Source organism: Emys orbicularis, chromosome 3 (assembly GCF_028017835.1).
Source record: "Emys orbicularis isolate rEmyOrb1 chromosome 3, rEmyOrb1.hap1, whole genome shotgun sequence".
NCBI classification, from domain to species: Eukaryota; Metazoa; Chordata; order Testudines; family Emydidae; genus Emys; species Emys orbicularis.
In genome coordinates, this window is record NC_088685.1 from 173928726 (window position 1) to 173950782 (window position 22057).

At 41.2% G+C, this 22057-nt stretch overlaps 1 protein-coding gene across 1 annotated transcript in view; it reads right to left on the reverse strand.

Annotated features, from left to right (window-relative positions):
• Window positions 1–4717: 4717 nt before the first annotated feature.
• TRERF1 (transcriptional regulating factor 1) overlaps window positions 4718–22057 on the reverse strand; it is a 137470-nt gene continuing 120130 nt past the window's right edge. Inside the window, exons 11-18 of the mRNA XM_065400608.1 lie at window positions 21336–21475; window positions 20929–21032; window positions 15367–15442; window positions 10226–10314; window positions 8313–8426; window positions 7320–7520; window positions 6651–6859; window positions 4718–5216 (exon numbers count right to left, since the gene is read on the reverse strand). Of these exons, the coding sequence (XP_065256680.1) occupies window positions 4895–5216; window positions 6651–6859; window positions 7320–7520; window positions 8313–8426; window positions 10226–10314; window positions 15367–15442; window positions 20929–21032; window positions 21336–21475 (1255 nt within the window). The 3' untranslated portion in view covers window positions 4718–4894. The remainder of the gene's footprint in view (window positions 5217–6650; window positions 6860–7319; window positions 7521–8312; window positions 8427–10225; window positions 10315–15366; window positions 15443–20928; window positions 21033–21335; window positions 21476–22057) is intronic.

Genomic DNA, 22057 nt, shown 5'->3' on the forward strand with positions numbered 1-22057 from the left:
TACAGACCTAAGACAACAAAATCAAAAGCAGCTACATTTGCCTAAATCATTTATAGCTGTATTAGAACTCTGTGAAAAGCTTTTGAAACTGACAACTAATTCTCATATTTCACTAGACTGAAATAAGACAAACTGCACTGTTTATGCAAAGTGCTTTACACAAATAGTGATTAAATATATAGGTGTACACACATTTCTCCCTTTATAGAGCCCCTGAGCACGTGCAAATTTCTTAACCCAATAAACTCTGTACTCAGCCAAACATGGTTACAATTGAACTTTCACACCTTGCTCTGGGCTGTTTTCATGCCACCACTTCATGGAATGACCTTCCTATTCTTTGCCAGGTTACTACATGCTCCTCAACCACATCCCTCCTAAAAATTCAATTTTTCCATCATTTCCAGAAAAAAATATAGTAATATATTAACAAGCACTACCTACTAGTAATATAATTCAGCTTCTGTATTTTTTGTACACCCAAAACTTACACTGGAGTCAATGGGAGTTTCAGATATACAAGGAATGCAGTTTTAGGGCCTTAGATAGGGAATTTTCAAGGGAGTAAGAAAGAAGTAAAGGGAAGCTCTTTCTGGATTTGGATTCTAGTTGTAGAACATTCCAAAATATCCAAGTAAGCATATGGCAGCAGCAGAAATATTTAGACAAGACTATACCAGATGTAGGAGAGGACAGAGTTCTTTAGTTATTTATTTGACAGATTTGTTTCCAAAACAAGATTAAATACACTATTGTTGGTTTTAGGGCTATAGCACCTCAGAATTTTAAAATATTAGAAATAGTCTCCTCTCTCTCTCTAATACTTCTTACTGTGACTAACTATACCAAAAATGTTAACACTAATATGGGGAGGAGGCAGGGGAAACAAAACACTTTTTACTGGAATGATTTAGGAATCCTAGTTACCAGATATAGAATCAGAGAATCTTAGAAATGTAGATCTGGAAGGGACCATCAAGTCCAGCTATCTACACTGTGGAAGGACAGAGTAAACCTAGACCATCCCTGACAGGTGCTTACCAACATGTTTTAAAAAACTTCCCATGGGGATTCCACAGTTCCAGAGCTTAACTACCCTTGTAGTTAGAAAGTTTTCCCTAATATCTAACCTAAATCTCCTTTGCTGCAGGACTTTGTCCTACCTTCAGTGGACATGGAGAACAATTGATCACAGTCCTCTTTATAACAGCCCTTAATATTTTTAAAGATGTATCAGGTCACCCTCCCTCCCATAGTCTTCTTTTCTTAAGACTAAACATGCCCAGTTTTTGTAACCTTTCATCATAGGTCAGGTTTTCCAAACCTTTTATCATATTTTTTTGTTACTCTCCTCTGGACTCCCTCCCATTTGTGCACATCTTTCCTAAAGGTTGGGACCCAGAAATGGACACAGTACTCCAGCTGAGGCCTCACCAGTGCCATATAGCAGAATTAAGGAATGCTCTTTTAAAAAGCATCTATCAAGTAAACTATGTGTATATTATTACATATATATAACTTTGTTGTCAGCCCCCCAATTTTTTAACAGATTTATTTAAAAGAAATTTTCATCACGGTAGCAAAACCCAACAAACTACATTTTATCAAAAGTATAAAATTCACTAGAAAATACTGTCCTCTTTTTGGCAAACTGTTACATAAAACCCTTTGATTTACAAATACAACAATTATTTGTTACAAAAGAAATAGTACTGAATATTCTATACATAGTGCTTTTTGATATGTACCAAGTATATGGAATCCAAACAAAAACCATCAAAAAAACCAAAACAAATATTAAGTTGTGAAATTAAGCCATCCTAGTGCAAATCTGAATAAGTTACATCCTGAAGTTAAATTGCATGCAAGTCAGATGCTAATAACATGAAGCTATATCTGGAAGAGATCACAAACTACATTAAATATGTAGTTTTTATTTCCATTGCTTTCCCACCCAAAAGTATATATATATTTTTACACTAGAGCTCCTAAAATATTTACAACCTTCTAATAAAATATATCAGTTAAATATATTTGAAAATAAGATGATTTTTTTCATAAAATATATTGATTTTCTATGTACAGACTTTACCAAAGGACTAAATCCAATAGTGAAACCATCCCATAATACATAGTTTTGCATCAGCAACTATTAGCAAGAAAACAACTTTTCTGAAATAAAACGAAACCACATTTAGATACATCTAGGCAGAACAGTATCTGTATAACATTAGACTGTGCAACATTTTAAGAATATGGAGTCAGTGTTTGAGGCCTAACTTATTTAATACTATTTCAGGAATTTGCATTCTTTCTTTATAGGCAATTTCTTTGGTTATTTTCAACTAATTTTTATCATGGGTGTAAAATTAAAAGTATTCCTGTTTCATCTTGGAGATCTAGGGGATAGTTATGTGGATTTAACACAGACATCTGGCAAATCTTTAGTTAGAAGGAACCCAGATTTTTTTTTTTTTTTTTAAATTACTTCTGTGGGGGTCAAATCCAAAAATTTCTACAATATTTTTACTCAATTCTTCTTCCGGCAAAACTCCCACTGACGGCAATGAAAGTTTTGCCTGAGTTCGGCAGGATTGTCCCTTCAAGACTCTCTGTATGCAGACTCCTTCCTACCAACATATGAGGAGTGCCACTTCCACAGCATGCTTCCACTTTCTCTCCAACTCTACTGAAGAAGTCCCTTCACAGAGGAGCCCTTAGGGTTCAAAGCTCCATAAGTTTGGAGGGGAGGGGAGAGGATGGGCTCTAGTCAAGTCTTTCCACTTTAAGCCCACAGACTCCAAAGCAAGTTACTGCATACACAGGCCCTGATCCTGCAAATACTTAAATGTCTGTAGACTCCACTCACAAGAGTCTAAACTTCTGTGGACTGCCCAGAGTCCAGAAGTCATGCTCCAGGGCATGGCAGAGTCAATTGGAAGTGCAGGGACATAAGGCCTTCTGTCAGATCTCCTGAGATTCACAGACATAGTGGGTGAAACCATCTGTTGTTCCACAGGGGTGGGAGGGGAGGAAACTCCACCCACCAACAAAAGAATTCACAGGAAACTTGCAACTTTAAAATGATGAGTGGTTTCAACTTACCTACAAGGGTCATTCTTGATTAGCAGAGCATTTGACCCTGAGTAAGAACTTGAGGATTTGGCCTTGTATGTTTGGCTTTAACACAAAAATGGTCTCTTTACTCAAGTAATAATCCTGTGTAGACACCGGTCCTGATTCTCACAGCCTTTGCACCTTGCATGGTCATTTACACCTGTCTATGGTGAGTGAAGAAACACTATTATTTGATAGTATTCTACCCCCATTTTGTATTCATTTTGTACAGGTGTAAGTATACAAGGGAACGACTGTGGAGAACCAGGCCCAACATCTTGCTTGCTCTGGTTAGGACTACATTTTATGACTCCACAAATTGTCAGATATTGTGGCAAATGAATGAAATATTCTTATTGTAAAAAAATGGAAGGAATGGGGAAGATCTGAAATGATTTACATACAAATGTGTTATAAAATTTGCAGTACTGTTCTCCTATGCAGGATTCACGAGAGCATCAGTGTTGTTATCAGTGAAGCCTCCCAAACATTTACAGCATTTTATATCAAGAAGAGCTCCCAAACTGCCCCTTAGTAATGAAAGGTCGTGTACCCAAGCACTGTCTAATCCTGCATGTGGTTTAGGTGCAACTCTATGAATCCAGTACTGTGTATCTGTGGAGAATGTGCCAAACCAAGGTCAATACAGATAAGGTTAGAGAGATCTTGTGTGCAGATCTTGGCCAAAGAAAAAAAGAATGGGGGAGGGGGGCAGTTAAAATTTCCAGAAGTGTTCTTTTGAAAGAGAGTAGATATATCAACAACATCCCTCCCCCCTTCTGTCTGTGGGGAAAGAATGTCTCTTGATATTTACTGTCTTCTGGAACATGCTCCTGCACTGCTCGACTGTACAAAACCTCTAAAACCTCTGGGATAGCTACTGAACAGTGTGATTTATTGTCACAACAGACGGTATCTCCAGTTCTGCCCAATTACAAAGGCAGGGCTCCTAATCCAGTGTTCCAATTAGAGGATGTGAGTTTTTGCCACACTTTAACTGAAGTGAACCACTATAGAATCATCTTCAATTCTCAGACTGGGTCATTCAGAAACCAGTGGATCTCTCTCTTTTGAATCCTATTAAAATGGAAGCTCTAAAATGTACAGTATAAACAATATATTTTGCAAGCAGACTAACAGGTACAGGTTGAACAGTGTTCTGCTGAATGGATGATAGTCACTCTTGTAATTATTTCATATTTAGTCAGATTTCTTTTTGTTACAGATACAAGAATGCAAAACAGAAGAACACATCAAGTCAGCATCTCCAACAAATATGGAGTACTATCAGAAAAAACACTGCAAGATCCATTGCAGGCAATTAATCCAGTCAGAAGTGCACAACAATAGCTCCTTCCTGGTAAATAGGACCAAAATGAGAGATGTAAAATGAAACAGTCCAGGTTATACTGAACTGAGAATATGAAAATTCTGAAGAGTTAAAGATTAAAGTTCCTCCCATAAAAAGGCTGGAAGGAAATGGAAATAGAAACATGAATTTCTCTGTTATATTTGTGGTTTTGAATAATCTCAGTGAAGCAGAACCCAGATAAAACACCTTATAAGAATATTTGTGCCAATTATTTATTTTTCCCCCAACAAACAAACTGATTAAAAAATGGGTGGGAAGCATATCTTTTCCCTAGACCTGGATAAAAGAATTACCATTTTTAAACAGGTAGTTTAAAATCAATGGGAAATAAACAGGTTGTCCAGGTTTCCTGACTGATACATTCAGGATGTTTTCAGTAGCTGTCTGCATGTGACAACTCTACATTTACAACTCAGCATCATCCTGAAGTAAATCTGCATCTTCATCATCCAACAAGAGGTCAGCATTCATGACTTCAGTCTCTTCCATGACATCTCCTAACTCCGGAACAACATCATCTTCAAGGTCATCTACATGCTCAACATGTTTAATCAAACTCAAGTGATCCAGAGGGATCACATCATGTCCAACTGGCCCAGTAGTTCTTGCAATAGTGGCTGCCATTTCTGCTGCAACAGCAGCTTTCTGAGCCTTCTGCCTTTGCTGTTCTTCCTGTTGTCTGTGGGTCTTCATATGAGCATTGCGACTTTTGATTTTGAAAAACACCCTAAAATTTCAAGAGAAGAAAGAACATTTCAGATGACATCCTATTGCCTCTATTCAAAAAACACACTGATGTGCTTTGCTTCCTTGTCTTTAAAGAGATGATGGTGAAGAGAAATCTATGTACAACTTGGAGGATTTCAGGGAGCGATCATCAGGTTTCTGCAATCTAATAATAATACAGACAATTGTATGCTCTCTTCATTTAAACATTTATATGAACCCAATTGCTGCTGTATCTGAGTGCCTCACAACTGTCAATACACTTATCCTCCAAACACCCCTATCAGGTAAGAGTGCGCGAATATCCCCATTTTACAGATGTGAAAACTGAGGCAGAAAGAGACTAAGGGTGGGATTCATAAAGTATTTAGGCACCTATATACCTTTGTGAATCCCACCCTAATTGATTTGCTCACAGTCACGCAGGAAGTCAGTGTGGAATAGGAAACTGAATCCAAGTTTTGGGAGTCCCCGGCTAGTGCCCTAACCGCTGGAGCATCCTTCCTCCCTCTTTTGGAAGGGTTAATTTATGCTTTTTAGCTACCCCCTCCTAGGATATCACATAATTCTACTGCAGCACTGCCAACTCCAAACACAACAATCATCAGTCAGGCTTCCCAAAATCATGGTTGACTTTTGCTGAAGTGAAGAGTTCTGTGAAGACTGCCCACAGAATACAGAATTGAAATCTTAACATTTCAAAACCCAGCTACTTAGAGTAGAGACCTTGACACTATTAAACTGCTCAGCTGGTTTATCCTGGAATAGTATCAGACTTTGCAATTTTGAAAACTTTTCAAGATTTGATTAGTATCTGCACCCAAAATGTCTGCTTCATGTGACACTTTCATGAAAGTGGCTTTTAAGACTTCAACCCTTGTGGGCAGCTACAGACGTAGCCAAGTCACTTGATGTGGCTGTATTGATTTTATGTATTATATTTCCAACACTTCAGATGTCCAGAACACCGCATCAGCTGAACGGAAACTATATCAGTTGAGCCAACTGAGTGTTTTACGCCTCCTGGAAACAGAACCCAAATGAGGAGACTTTGATATCAACAAAAATGCTAGGGTTATCTGCCTCCCTCTGCTGGAACCAGGAAGCATAACTCTTGCATAGGGACTACCAGGAAATTGAAAGAGAGACTGAATGCAGTAGGCAAACTGTCCAAAGCTCTCAAATGATATCCAAAGCAGTTTCTCAAAACAGATTAGGGTAGGTGGCTTGTGGGCGCATTCCAATGGCTGTTTTTTGTCTGGTTTTTTTGGTGGATGGGGAAAGGAAAATGTCACAATATGTCAAAGGAAACTAATACTCCTTTGAAGCAACCATGGGAAAATAAATAATTACTAGAAACTTGCTGAAGTTCTATTTCTTTGGAACATAAGCAGACAAACTTTCTGTACTATTATAGACAGATATATTTTCTTACTTGCCACACTCTTTACAAGGAAAAATTGTTGTTGGGTCCGTCTCGCCACTTGTTGTGCTGTGGGCAGGGGAACTCTTGACTGAGCAGTATCCACTCTGCGTGCCAGACTTTTGCTTTGTACCTGGCCCGGTGCATCGTGGTTTTGTCACTTGGTTTGTACCACCATGAATGCGAGCGTGGCCATTTAGTGCTTGTCTGGAGCTGAACACCTAAGGAAAAAAACAAACTCCATTAGACCAGCAGCTCCGAAAGAGAAATACATTTAATTTACATTATATTGATATATAAACAACTGCACTGGTTAATGATACAAACAACACATTTAGCCAATTCTGTTCTCAATTATACCTAGTTGAAGTTAAAGATTTACTCATTATAGAAACAGAAATGTACCATAATGAGTGGCATTCCCAGTTATTTCATTATATTATCCTTCTAATATGCAAAAATACCTAGATCTTATATGGAGCTTTTCATCCATACATCTCAAAGTACTTTACAAAGGGACTAAGTATTTTATCCCTCTTTTATAGAAGGGAAATCTAAGACACAGAGAGGTGAAATGACTTGCCCAGCAGACCAGTGGCAGGGCCAAAAGCAGAACTTTAGTCTCTTGAGTCCACCACAATACTGCCCCCCATATGCTTTAAAGATATCAAATACACTTACAGCACCACAGTTTGGCATTTCACAGATAAAAGAGGCTGCAGAAAACGTAAGACTTTGAAGGGGTGGCAGGTCTACAGGTGCACCAAGACCTATAGGTGGTGGTTCAGGAGATTTCTGCATTTCACTTTCCTCTTCCTTTACAGATTTTCTTTCTTCTTCCATCTCCTCCTCATCCTCTAAATCTTCCTCTTCCCCACTTGTCTGAAATTAAAATTAAATTTAAGGAAGACTAAAAATTTCATACAAGAATAAAGGAAAGGCATAAAACTAGCGACAGTTCTGAAACACAGCATCAGTCTCTTCCTTCAGGGTTCTTGCTGTAACATTTTTATTTGTCCCACAATGGAGGACTTTCCATGTCTTATTCATAACAAAATGATCATCTATCCATAGCTGCATGGAGTTCTACAATATGACACAAAACTGCCCTCATCTTTATTATAAAGCTGTGGTGTCTACATATCCCAGCATGCAATGCTTCATATTGATCTGGGTGGCAATATATAACATGCACACACACACTCTAGCAAAATTACCTGCTAAAAAAAGTGTCTATTTTAAGAATGCTCAAATAACAGTGGCATTGAACTCACATGCAAACTAAGACTTTCTTGCCAGTGTAGGTAAATTACCTCTCCAAAGACATAAGCCAATAGTCTATAGGAGTAACTATCCAACTTTTCATACACTGAAAATTACAGTAGCAATTCTATACATATCCACATACACACATGCATGCATCTAGGAAAGTGTGCACATATTTTTCTGTTACAGTGCTACCAGCAGCAGAAGCATACATAGGACATGCATGTTTCTAGACCAGAATTTGATATACAGTGGTAGAAGTGCTTGTACCATGAATACATTTCAGTTTCCACCATTAGAAAGATGAATGAAACTGCACTACACGCCCTGCCCCCTTCCACACATGCACACACAGAATTTTTTTTTTTTACAGGTGTTACAGTTTTATGTTTATTTTTTAAAGCTCACCAGACATTCATCTCTTATTTCTGCTAGACGTGTTCTGTGTTTCCGTCCCAGACGCATGATTTTCTTCCAAGTATAGTAGTATTCCACACACTGTGCAACTGTCTTAGACTTAACCTATAGTGTCAAGCAATAATACAAATATTCCAATAACAAAATGTTAAAACGGCTGTTTTGTTTTTACCTGTCTATGAAAAACAAAAATAATAAAAACAACAGACAACAATTTCTGACAGCCCAGTCTTTTTTCATTTCTGCAGTCCAAGATAAACTACAAATCTGAGTTTTAATGTGGTTGCTTTGTGAACACTCCTATAAGATACTCTCAGACAAAAACTCCACTACGGTGTTAGAGCCCTGCAAATCCGTGGGTATCCGCTTTATATCCGTGGACCATTTTTGCGGATAGCAGCTCGGATGCGGATACAAATTTTGTATCTGCGCAGGGCTGTGGAGCTGTAGCACAGACTCACCAGAGCAGGTGGAGGGACCTAGGCTCACAGCTGCCCGCATGGCTCTCCCCGACCTGGCTCCAACCGCGGTGGACCCTCCACTTGCCCTGGACAGGGAGCCTGAGCAGCCCCCCAGCCCATGGCCCTGCCCCCGAGGCTCCCCACCCAGGGTGGGTGGAGGGTCCGCGCCGTGGTTGCTCACAGCTGCCTGCCCAGCTCTTACTGTGGCTGGGCTGAGGCTCCAAGGCACATGCAACCCACCCCCGCCGGAGCTGGGTTGGAGCCTGGGGGGTGGGGACACGACTGGGGGCTGCTCTCAGCCCGCCCCCTGTGGGCAGGTGGAAGTTCTGCTGTGGCTCCCTAGGGCTCTATGCTGGCCTGGCCAGGGGGACAGGTCTGTGGAAGAAAAGGGGGAGGGGGTAGACAATTTTGGGGGACTGGATGTGGATACACATTTTTCTATCCGGGCAGGGCTCTATCAGTGTTGACTGATGGTACACAGCAGTAACTGATGGGTAAAAATCCTCAGAAGAATACTGAGGTGGTGTAACACCCCACTCCCTCTAAGCAAAACAACCATTAGAAACCACGAAACTTAGAATTAAAGTTTAACTTACACAAACCCAAACATTTTGAGCATGGATAATGACAATTGAGATACCTCAGCTCTGCCCCCAGAGAGATGCCAGCTTCCCAGCTTTCCTTCTTTGGGGGTAGAATACCAAAAACATGCCCCAGAACATACTGCCTTTATTATCTCTCGGATACTAAGTGTGGTGTTTCATCACCACAGTGACCTGGTGCCATAATTTCATGTTCTGATCCTAGAAAGCTACTATACTGAGAGACATTAGCTCAGTGTCACATGAAACTTGGATAATCGGCTGACACAGAAGCACAGGTCCAATCTAAGGTGCCAAGAGCTCTCAACACCTTGAAGTATCAGCCCCCTCAGACCCAGTCTAGCCCCCAATGGACTAAAATTTGACTAGGCTGGAAAGGTATTTTTTGGTGGCCCAATGAAAATCCTTTTAGTTATGCCTGAGTTTTCTTTCTTTCTCCTCCCACACTCTCAGGTGCATAGGGTGTCAACCAGTTTCCGCCATTTATTTTTGTCTTGTGCTGTTCTGTTCAGGCTTCTGAGAGTCATGTTGACAGATTTGGGTTTTAAAAACAGACTGAGCATGAACACTAGAGTTTATTGTTACTTTAAAAAGTAACTAAATTTCTAATGTCCTATTGGTGCGTGTGCGCGCACACACACACACACACACACACACACACACACAGTGAGCTGAATTCTTCATTCATCATGCAATCTCTTTAACTTCCATTGGTTCTGTGATTGCAATGAGTCAGTCTATCACTAAGGGGTGAAGAGCAGGAGGTCAGATTCAAACTGAATGTGGCAAATAAAGAGCAAAAGATTATAAATGGCAAACACCAAAAGAGAAGCCTCCTTACCATTTTCTGTACAAAAATAAAATCTTTGCTGTAAGTGGATAATGCTTTGTTAAACAGCCTTCTTTCTAGAGGTGTCCACATGTCAGATCCTAAAACAAATGAAATAATTATAAACAACTTGTCCTCTAATTGCCAGTCTCCATCTTTGTTCGTATGATAGTCAGTCTGTTAGGGCAGGGGACTGGGAGTCGGGACTGCTTGCTTGTAATCCCTGCCATGAAACAAATTCATTTAGAGATCCTGGACAAATTGTTTCTCTGTGATTCAGTCCCTTCCATCTCCAAAATGGGGATGGTACTTAACTACTTCATAGGAGTGTGGCAGAAATGGCAAAGTGCTTTGAGATGCTGGGATGGAAGGCACCAAGTATTATTATTATGTATTTTCTTTGCTAGATTGACTGCCTAGGAAAAAATAAATTTTCATCTCTGAATATCAGTGCTGAAATCTAGTATGGACCACTTAAGGCGAGTTGGTGCTCTCGCTGAAATCCTTAGTGGGTATTAGTCAAACAGGAGGAACACAGAAGCTGCTCTCCTGGATCAGACCAGTATTCTCTCTGCAAGTGGACAGCACTAAATGTTTCAGAGGAAGGTGCAAGAAACCTTATAGTGGACAGTTGTAGGATAATCTGCCCATGTCCGATGTTGCTTCCTAACTCTGTTAGTGGTTGGTTTATGCTCCAAAACTTCAGGGTTTTTAGCACTTTTAAAAATCCTGTGTAATACAACTGCGGATGATGTTCTCATTTTATATCACCCTTTTCTGAGTTCTACTAAGTTCTTTCTGCTCTTTCTGCCATCCTGTGGCACTGCGCTCCATGGGCTAATTATGCCTTGTATAAAAATGTATATCCTTTTATCAACTTTCAGTTTTGATTGCTTTTCAATTTCATCCTATACTTATCAATTTGCTCCTGCACCTCCCTTTTGACATTCTTAATCGAAGAAACAGTGCCTCAATTTTATTAACTGAAAAGAGTAGGCCTAGAACACCTATCTTCCCAATATCTTCTGTTGTGATGACTGAGACAGCATTTTGCTTCTCTTCAGTGATATTTATCCTCTTGTTCTCTGAAGGAATTTCTCATATCAGGGAGAAAGCAATATTAGCAATTTCTATATACGTTTATATGAAATCTTTTTGTATGGCCCTTGTACAATGGGACTGACCTCACAGGGTGAGTTTCATTCATTGTTCTGTTATCCCCTCAGGATTGTCTTCTGACTCATTGCTTTGTATGCAGCCATTTCTCCAATTCTGGATCTCTACTACTTCGTATTTTCCCCTATTTGCATAACCTTCATACACGCCTAATTCTCCACTTGAGCAGCTCACCACTCTAGTCTCTCTGCTTGTTTACCTGACGTGGACTTGTGCAAATTTACTACTCCACCCTTCTGTGCCTCACTTTAATCATCTGTTAAAATGGGAACAATACTTATCTCAGTGGAATGTAGTGAAGTTTAGTTATTTTTTATTGCTCTTTTGAGATCTTGGTATGAAAACTGCTGTGTGTTATTACTCAAACTAGTACATCTTTAATGTTTTTTTAAAAAGATGCTGAAGCATAAGCTTCAGCAAACTCCTTCATTTGTCTCTTCTTTTCTTATGAATTATTACAATGAACTAAAGGTTAATTTACTGTACACCTAGGGGGATTCAGGCTTTGTATTGTTTCCTGGAAGTTGTGGTGTTATCAGCAGGGGCCCTAATATGAATATTAGGATTAATTAAAGCAGCCTAATTAACTAGGATAAAACCTCTGTAGGAAAAGTAACAGGAGAAAAGCTGTTTTTAACTCTGGTTGCTGGGAAACTGACTTTGTACTTGCTGGCTGTGGGAAACACAGAGTGCGTATAGAGGATCTGCAATGCAGTAAGATAGAACTGAGACCTTGGAATACAGATCAGTTTTTAAAGCAGGTCTTTATATTTCAGCAATTCATCCTATATTCCATTGTATTTGCCATACGGAGACTGTTACTGCACTGACTGACTGACAGTAAAGCTCTTCTGCAAAATGGGGGGGGGAGGGGGGAAGAAGGAAGCACTGGTTCTGAGTCAATCATTTCAGTGGGCCAGTTCAGGCCCACTATATGCGTAGCATGAGGAACACACAACATGGTATATGGCCTACATACAAAAAAGTGCCCTATGTATTAGATGTTTACAGACTCTGATAGGAGCACATTGCTGTTTAATGTGGTCTGTCTCTCTTATGTATTCCTAAAGTGAGAGCACTGCAGAGTTGAGAAGTTCCAATGCCCAAACAAACAAAATCCTGGTGCAGCTCAAAGGACTATAACAGAGCTTTTGTTTTGGATCTGGGCTATTTTAGAGACCACCTCTTTCTGAATGTCACAATGTGACAACTGTCTCTAAAATAAACAAACTGGAATGTTATGGCTAATAGTCCTCAGTTTAGAATGTCCACCATTCTTGGTGGATGGGTGAGGAGCCCTAAAATTTCATATTTCCTTCCCTCATTAGCCTGACGATGTCTGACTTTCTAAGTACAGTTCAAAGCCCACTTACTCACTCATTCTTTTGCCTGAAATGTATTTTAAGGGGGATTATGAATCTCTCATATTTGGGGAATTGTTTGCATTCTCATGAGTCAGAATTGTGTTCTGTTTTGATCTAGCTCTGCTTTAATGTATACATATGCACCAAGGAGCTGTGATAAATCAGATTTATATTGGGGGGCGGGGGGGGGGAGAGAACACAGACCAAAACATACAAATTATTAATCCAAATGCCACTAAACATATAAAGTTTGAATTCAACTAATTCTTGCAGTTAGATTATTTTCCTGCAATAACAAATCCCATATGTCTAGAGCAGCTGACTGACCAATAATCACCAAATAAACTACCATGTAAACCCTGTAAATAGCAAGAAAGGGATTGTCAATATGAGATACAACTGTATAGTGCATTGAAGAACTTCAGAGAGCAGTTTTGTACTTTGGCTTTTTGTATTTTAATGGAGTTTAAACTTGGATTGTAGAGATTATAATTCATCATGTAGTGTACTGACTCTAATGTTCAGGTTTCTTTGTCTGCTTGAGAAATTCTGGTCCCTTCACTCCACCTGGCAAACAACAGGGTACTCTGATGCCCACAGCTGTACTACTAGTTGACAGGTATTAGCATTTAACTGGAATTCTATCTTGTGAGGAATGTGAAGAAAACAAGAGCCTCCTCTTGTGTTGCCTTTGTCATTGTGAACCGCTTGCAGAAAATGATAGAAATTTGTTTGAATGAAGATGAATTCTTAAAATCTAGCATTTCCCAGCCTTTTAACCACTTGCCAAAATCTCTCTTCTAGATTCTGATCTTTATTTCACTCTTATCGGCTAATTACAGATCCGAACAATATTAGGTGACCAGAGACCAGGGCTGCAGACATCACTGGCAGTAACCAAGTAACAGAGTAGGGGCTTTTCTTGCAATAGAAGTATCTCTTCTGCAAGAAAAAAATAATTGACAATTTTCTCTCTTCAGTCTTCTGTGGGAATGACCATTGGTTTTCTCTTGGTGGGACAGAGAATCTTCCACTCAAAGGAACTGCTGAGGAAAAGCACCTGCCACCCCTTCCATCCAAACAGCACCCACATGCAGGCACAGTGTCTTTTTAGTTCCTAATCTTGTTGAGACTGCACACATACTTTCATCATGAATTCAAGTTGTTAATTTATCCTTAAAAGGAGAGAAACTGTGGACCAGACTTCCCCCTGCATCTAAGCTCCATTTGGCCAAGAGCAGTGGCATGGCAATCATGGAACTGCCTGATAAACTGGGACAGTATGAGTCTTTCCTGGTGTTTTAGAGCAACCTAGGGATTGCTCCAAGTTACACCAGTGGAGGATCACCATAATATAGTGTAACTCTTCATGCCCCTATTTTGGGATGGCAGCTGGCACACGTGCCAGGCTGCAAACATTATACCAGCGGAGAGCTCTACCCTGGGTTGCCACAGACAAAATTGGGCTCATCTGCACTACCTAGGTAGCACAATGGGCTCTGACCTGAAGCCAGAATTTGGCCTTGTACATTTTGATTATCCAAGCATCAGGAGATTCCTGGATTGTTTCCTTTTGAGTGCAAGCTGGAGACAATGGCTAGGCTCAGACAAGAAATCTTACTATAGAACCTGGGTTGGCTTAGACACAGGATGTGAGGTTGTGGGGTGAGAAGGGACCTGCCCTCACCTATCGTTTTTATCGTGTAATCTTTAGTAACAGCACATACATCTAAATAGCTGGCCAGGGTATATGTATCACAAAGTATTTTCAAACTATGAACAAGAGGAGACTCCCATTATGATGGTTAAGTAGAAGAGCTAAATCTGTTTGTTTTAGGCTAGATCTATGCAAACAATGATTCTGCATTCAGTAACTGTGAAAACTCTTGAAGTGTTATACTCTAAGCTGAACTTTGCACTTTTCATGAAATGACCATAAACATCCTTACAAATATTTAAGCATCACAACCTCCATATGAGGAAGGTAAGATTGTACAACAATAACACTTTGGTATAAAGAGGCTAAGGGACCAGCCCCAAGTTACACAGCAAGCTAGATCTTTAACAAGAACGCCAAGAATTTCAATCAGTTTTGGATCTTAATTAATGGCAGAAATTAGCCTAAATTGTTACAAATATCTATTAAGAACAATAATGTACCAAAAACCCGCAAAAAACAAGGAAGAGTATTCTTACAATCTAAAGATTAATCTCTCCATTATTAAGAATTTTCCCTTTTAGTTATAGGAGACGATAATTCGAGGTGCTACCAGATGTTTTTTGTAGCATCAACTCTTTATTTAGAATCTTTATTTTATACACCAGCATAGTTTACAGATTAATATACCAAATTAACATAGTTTATTTCATCATCTTTTTTTCCTTGACATGAAACAAACCAAAGTAGTATTAATGTAGCCAAGTACTGTCTGGTTACAAAAACCTGACCAGAAATTATGCCAAAGAGAGGAAAAACCTCCATTACTCTAAACAAAGAGAAAGAATAAAATAATCAGGTGGCTTGTAGCTTTAATTTTACTCAAAATTATGTGTGCTTGCCCTGTGCTCTTTCATAAATGTAAATACATACATACAGATTGTTTAGAAACCTACCAGCATAATGGTAATTTGCCAAAGGATGACACTTCAATCTTACTGGCTTCCTCAACAGCAGCATTTCCAGGGCAACCTACAAAACAAACAAAGAACAGAATTAAAAAAAACCCTCAGTTATTTACTGTGTATAAATGTGCACAGAACAAGCTTAACAAGTATTACAGTATGGGACAGGATTCAGAATCAACTGGGTTTATTTTTTACTTCCTTATACTAAAAATCACCATCAAATTACTCTCCAAGACCTACTTATGCTTCCTCCCCTACAAGAAGTCATCCCCAACTAATCAACTAAAGATGGCCAGGCTGATGTGCGGCCAGTGTTAAGAGGATATTATTTATTTTTATAGAAACAAAAATAAATATCCTTTACTCAGAACAACGCAGTTGTGCACACAACTAGCCTATGTAACCAAGTGATTGTTCTACAGTTCCCCTCACCTTCCCTTCCCTATTTCCTCCTCCTGGTTGTTACCTTCACTGGTTGCATCTTGCCTTAAATTAGATGGTAAGTTATTTGGAGAGGGACTTTATTTGTTTGTACAGCCCTTTGGATGCTACTATAACACCACCATCCTCCAAACGTTCAACTCTAAGTGAATTATCCACACGAGAACAGCAAGCAATAACACACTACAATTCTGGACAATTAAACAAAGATTTGACAAGGTTTCACAGGAGATGGAAGAAGACTGAGTCCTGTGGGTCTTTCCATTGAAATGAAGAGAAACCTTGGGTAATGTCAGCATAGGAGAATGCACAAAGCCAGGGACTAAGTGCTATTAGTCACCCAAGCAGTACAATAAACTTCTAGAAAGGCTCTGCCTTGAGATTTATTAACAATGAAAGGAAGTGGTCAGCCCCCAGCATGATTACAGGGCAGGTTCATGGCATCACTGCCAATCTATCAGAAAAGTTCTTTTGTGTGGCGAAATCTAAAGCCATTTAATAAAAAAACCCGGTTACCTACCTTTCGTAACTGTTGTACTTCGAGATGTGCTGCTCATGTCGATTCCATTCTAGGTGTGCGCGCGCCCACGTGTGCGGCCATCGGAGATTTTTGCCTTAGTGGTACCCGTAGGGCCGGCTGTAGCGCCCTCTGGCGTGCCGCGCCCATTACGGTATATTAGGCGCTGCCGGCCCACGCCCTCTCAGTTCCTTCTTGCCAACAACTCCGACAGAGGGGCAGGAGGGCAGGTAATGGAATGGACATGAGCAACACATCTCAAAGAACAAGTTACGAAAGGCAGGTAACCGTTTTTTCTTCTTCGAGTGCTTGCTCATTTCGATTCCATTCTAGGTGACTCACAAGCAGTATCAATGGAGGTGGGCTCGGAGTTCACCGTCGTGCAGCTTGTACTACAGCTCTGCCAAAGCCGACGTCGTCTCGCGCCTGCCGAGTCAGCGCATAGTGCAACACGAACATATAGACAGATGACCAGGTGGCAGCCCGACAGAACCCTTGAATCAGCACCTGTGCCAGAAAGGCTGCCAAAGACGCCTGCGCTCTAGTGGAATGAGCTGTCACAATCACTGGCGGGGCCACTTTTGCCAGCTCGTAGCACTGGCGGATGCACGCCGTGATCCAAGCCGAAATTCTCTGGGCTGACACCGGGCAGCCCTTCATCCTGTCCGTGACAGCAACAAACAACTGCGTTGACTTACGGAATGGCCGCGTTGTATCAATGTAGGAACAGTGCCGAGAGGAGCCGGGCGCCAGCGGCGAACTGCGCATGGAGGCCAAAGTACTTGGTGTGGCCTGCGCAGAGGACTCGGAAGCCGGGCGGAGAGTGGACTCCATCACAAGGGCTCTGAGGCGAATGTCCCTCTCCTTCTGGGTACCATAAGTTCTTACAGTTCCAGCAACGTTCCTTAATGTGTGATTCCCCCGAGCACTTACGGCAGCTGTTGTAGGGGACACTCACAGACATAGGCCTGCCACAGACAGAGCAGGGCTTAAACTTGGGAGCTTGGGGCATGCCCCGCCTGGAGCAAAGTCTCAGCGGGGACCTTAGCTAACAGCTAACTACGCTACTTAACACTAACTACAATTAACAAAGGCCCAAAGTCGTATGGAAGAAAACCCCTTGCTCTTGACAAGCAAGAGAGGCACTCTGAAGAATGAACTGAGAAGGCGAGGGCCAGCAGTGCTTAACATACCATGGCATGGGCACAGCCCGCTAGAGGGCGCTACAGCCGGCCCTATGGGTACCGCTAAAGCAAAAACCTCCGACGGCTGCGCACGTGGGCGCGCACACTCCTAGAATGGAATCGACATGAGCAAGCACTCGAAGAACAACTTGTTATTCTGCTTCGACTGGCTCTGCACATGCCCGATTAGGGTGACCAGACAGCAAATGTGAAAAATCGGGACGGGGGTGGGGGGGGGGGGGTAAATAGGCACCTATATAAGAAAAAGACCCAAAAATCGGGACTGTCCCTATAAAATCGGGACATCTGGTCACCCTACCGCTTATGGGTTTTGCACTGCCCAGTGCAGCCTATCGGTAGAACCTTCTCCAAGCACTGGCTGATATAGCTTGTGGCGCCCCTTCCTGCTGCTTCCTATAGCATCTCCAAACGTTCTGATAGTGAGGTTACACAAGGCGGCGCTGCGGCCTCTACTGTCTCAGTACCTTCCAACCAGTGTGCCAGATGGAAGCGTCTATCAGATTCGGGGTTCTCTCCTATTCAGTACCTTTGGATAGTTTGCAATAGTTGTTTGTTTTAGTGTTAAGTGTAGTTTAAGGCAGCTACAGTGTAGTTAGCTAGCAGAGTTTGTAGGTTCGGGATCTTTGTAACGGTGGAACTGAAGAAACAGCAGCAGCCAGGTTTTAAGAGTTGTGCTTCATGCCCGGATGTCTTCCCAGTGCCAGACAATCATGTTAGGTGCCTTAAGTGCCTTGGGGAAGGCCCCTGTCCTTCTGACTGTTCTATTTCCCAGACCTTTACACCCAAACTTTTTAAGGAGACACAAAATAGACTGCTAGCGCTCCTGCTTAAAGAAGCTCTTGCTGCTAACTGTTGGGTTCTGGGAGATCACCAGAGCTGAAGACTAAGAGGCCTGTTTCAGCTCCAGTTGCTTTGCCTAGCAAGAATAAAATGCCTAAACGATCCCGGGAATTAGGGTTTTTGTCGGTTCTGGCTCCTATTCCTGTTTTGTTGGATCCTCCAGTTAAACCCGTCAAGATGTCGAAGGCATCGTCTGTCCAGCTGACTGCTCTCCAGTCCAGACCTAAGGTCTGAGCTTTGACCTGAGGATTAAGAGTTGTGGAGCAATTGGCAAGGATGCCTCCCTTCCTTTGTATGGAGACAAGCTAGTCCATTTCACTGACATTTAGAGGTCTATTACCTTGGAAAAGAGGGTCCTAGTAATTATAGAAAAGGGCTATACAATACAATTTTAAAAGTTACCTATTCTCCCCTAATCCTTCACTTTTCAGGACACCTTCTCTCACGATTATTCTTCTGTCAGAAGTTTAAAAATTGATCCTGACAGGTGCTGTCAAAGAAGTATCTACACATCTATAGGTCAAGGGTTTATTTAAAATACTTCTTGGTACGGGGGGCGGGGGGGAAGATGGAGATTTCCATCCCATTTTAGATTTAAGAAAACTGAACAGGTTCACTTGGAAGTTCCAGTTTTGAATGCTAACCCAGGCCTCCACAATTCCCTTGCTTTCAGTTATGGATTGGTTCGCAACTCTTGATTTAAAGGATGCATATTTCTCTCTGGACAAAACATCCTTTCCATCTTCATTTTGTAGTGACACAAAGACATTTTCAGTACAAGTTTCTTCCATTTAGCCTTTTCCCAATGCCAGGAGTCTTCAAAGTACCTTTTTGTAGTAGTGATCCATCTCTGAAAACTATGCATCTTTGTTAACCCATATTTGGACAATTGGTTGCTAAAGTGACAGGTTGCTAAAGTGACAGGGCAAGGACCATTATTTGTGTGTGATACAATTTAAAGGCTTATGAAGGGGTTATCTAATAAATATACCCTTTTGAGGGAACCAGTTCCACAATGGGATTTTAATTTGGTTCTATCTATGCTCGTGAAGCTGCCTTTTAAACCTTTGGCAGAGTATTTTTTATTGTACTTATCTATTAAAACCGTGTTTATTATTGGTATAGCATCAGCCAGAGGGTTGAGCGAATTGTATCCTTTGATGGCTGATCTGCCATTTATTATTTTTTATAAGAACAAAGTGGTTCTTAGACCTGATCTCAAGTTTCCACTAAAAACTGTATCTGAGTTTCATATCTGTCTATTAATTTACCAGAATTTTTCTCAAAGTCACATGCTAATAAAAGGGAATCTGTGTTATATACTTTAGATGCTAGAAGGGATTTTAGCATATGATTTAAACAGAACTAAGTTTTAGCAAGTCATCTAGGTTATTTGTTTCTTATACTAAAACCCATATGGCTCATAGAGTATCTCCTAAAACTATTTCCAGAGGGGTTAAACAACGTATCATTAAATGTTACAATTTAGCAGCAGTCCCTGTGCCTACTGTTGAAGTTCTCATTCTACTAGGGATAGGGCAGCATCTTTTGCTTGCCTTAAACATGTTCCTATTGGAGAAATCTGTATGGCTACTACTTGGAAGTGAGTCCATACTTTCATAAGTGCCGACTCTGTGGGTGCTCTAAGGTTGGAGCAGGGGGGAAATGGTGGGTTCTGAGCACCCACTGGCAGCCCCCCCCATCAGCTCCCATCCTTCCCCGCACTGTTTGCCACCCGCCGGCAGGCCCCGCTGATCAGTGCCTCCCTCGCCCTCCCCGTGCCTCCTGCGATCAGCTGTTTCGCAGCGTGCAGGAGGCTCTGGGAGAGGGGGGAGGAGTGAGGGCGTGGCGCACTGGGGGGAGGGAGTGAAACAGGGGTGGGAAGAGGCAGGGCAGGGATGGAGCAAGGGCGGGAATAGGTGGGGTGGGGCCTTGGAGGAAGGGGTGGAGTGGGGGCGGGGCCTGGGCACCCCCCAGCACATTAGAAAGTCTGCGCCCATGCATACCTTTACTAAACATTATGCTTTGGATTTTGCTTCAAGTGTGGATGCTAAATTTGGTACATCAGCACTTCAGTCCTTTAATTAGGACTCTGTTTCACTCCTCCTGAGTTTTCAGCACTGCTTGCAGAACTTACCCACAAACAGGGATATGCAAAGCCACTCGCAGAAGAAAGGAAGGTTACGCTTAACCAGAATTCTTTAAGACTATTCTGCATATTCACACTTCCCCCCCACCTTTCCCTCTTTCTCAAAGTCCTACAGCGGTTTCTCTGGGTTGGCGGTGGCAGGAACTGAGGCAGTAGAGGGTGCAGTGCTCCCTTATATAGCTCAACCTCATAATGTTCAGAGACACTGAGGGAGGAGAGGGGGCACATGTGAGCTCTAACAGATACTGCTTGGATAAGGTTCTACCTTTAAGGTGCACCAGGCAGTGCAAAATCTGTAAGTGGCAATATGCAGAGTAAATACAAGTAAATAACCTTCATTTTCCCATGCTGCCAAGGTAAAGGAGAAGTGAACCTTTCTCTTCAGCTTCTTGTCTTACCATAATATCCCCTTTGGACTCAAAGAGGGAGTGCAATGCATATTCTGAGTTAGTTCCTCCACCAGGTAACACGCTTGAACAGCACATATTTAAAAGGTCTTCCACTGTCAGAAACAAAAGGGATCCTGTTAAATATTGCAACATGTCAGCCAGATCCCTAAAACCAAGGATTCTGCAAAGCCAACTCAAACACAATAGAGTGTAAAGTTTTCATTCTGAAATGCACACAGTTCTTGATGTTTGCATTGCACTTTTCTGTAACAATTCTCAAATGCATCAAATTAAAACTGATCAGATATTGCAACATCTGTATAACCTTTTCAAAGTAAAAGAGTGAGAAATAAGTGGAGATTTCTATACTGAATATAGTGTTTTCAGTAAACAATTCAAATGGCAAAATACAGTACCTCTTTGTTGGAAGACTTTGTTTTCCAGTTCTGGCCATGGTTTCCAAACCAAAGTTGCCTTGTGCATATCTCTCCCCATTGATGATCGGTCTTGAAGTTCAGGAATATCAGCCTGGAATCTTGATCCAATATTGATCTGTCTATAAAGAAATAAAGACAGATCTCAGCTGTAAGATTTACAGAGAAAAGAGTAATATTACCTTTTATTTTATCCCAAACAAAAAATAATTACACAGTTGAGACGCTCCCCAGGAATACCCAGGATTGTGAGGCACCTTTAGCATGAGTGAGCCTTGTCTGTACCTGCCAGGAGTCAGCTCCTTGACAACCCAGGCCACAAACAGAACAAGTACTCCCCCATGGGCTCCACTGTACCTCTGCAGGCAAGCAATAGGTACACACCAACCTCCAAGCGTCCCTCTGGAGTGCCTAGCCCTTGTTCCACTGAACACTCACAAAATTCACAGATTCACTACTCCTAAAGGAATAGTACACAAAAATTACTAGTTTTAACTCAAGATAGCCATCCACTTAACACACAGCACTTAGATATATTTATAGTGAAAACAAGAATATGTTTATTACCAAAGAACAGAGATTCAAATGATACTAAGAAAGAATATCAGAAACAAATGGTTACATATAAAACAAACTTATAACATGCTTGCTAGAGCCTAAACTTAACTCATAAAATAGTCCCCGGTCTCCTACAGGATAGCTCA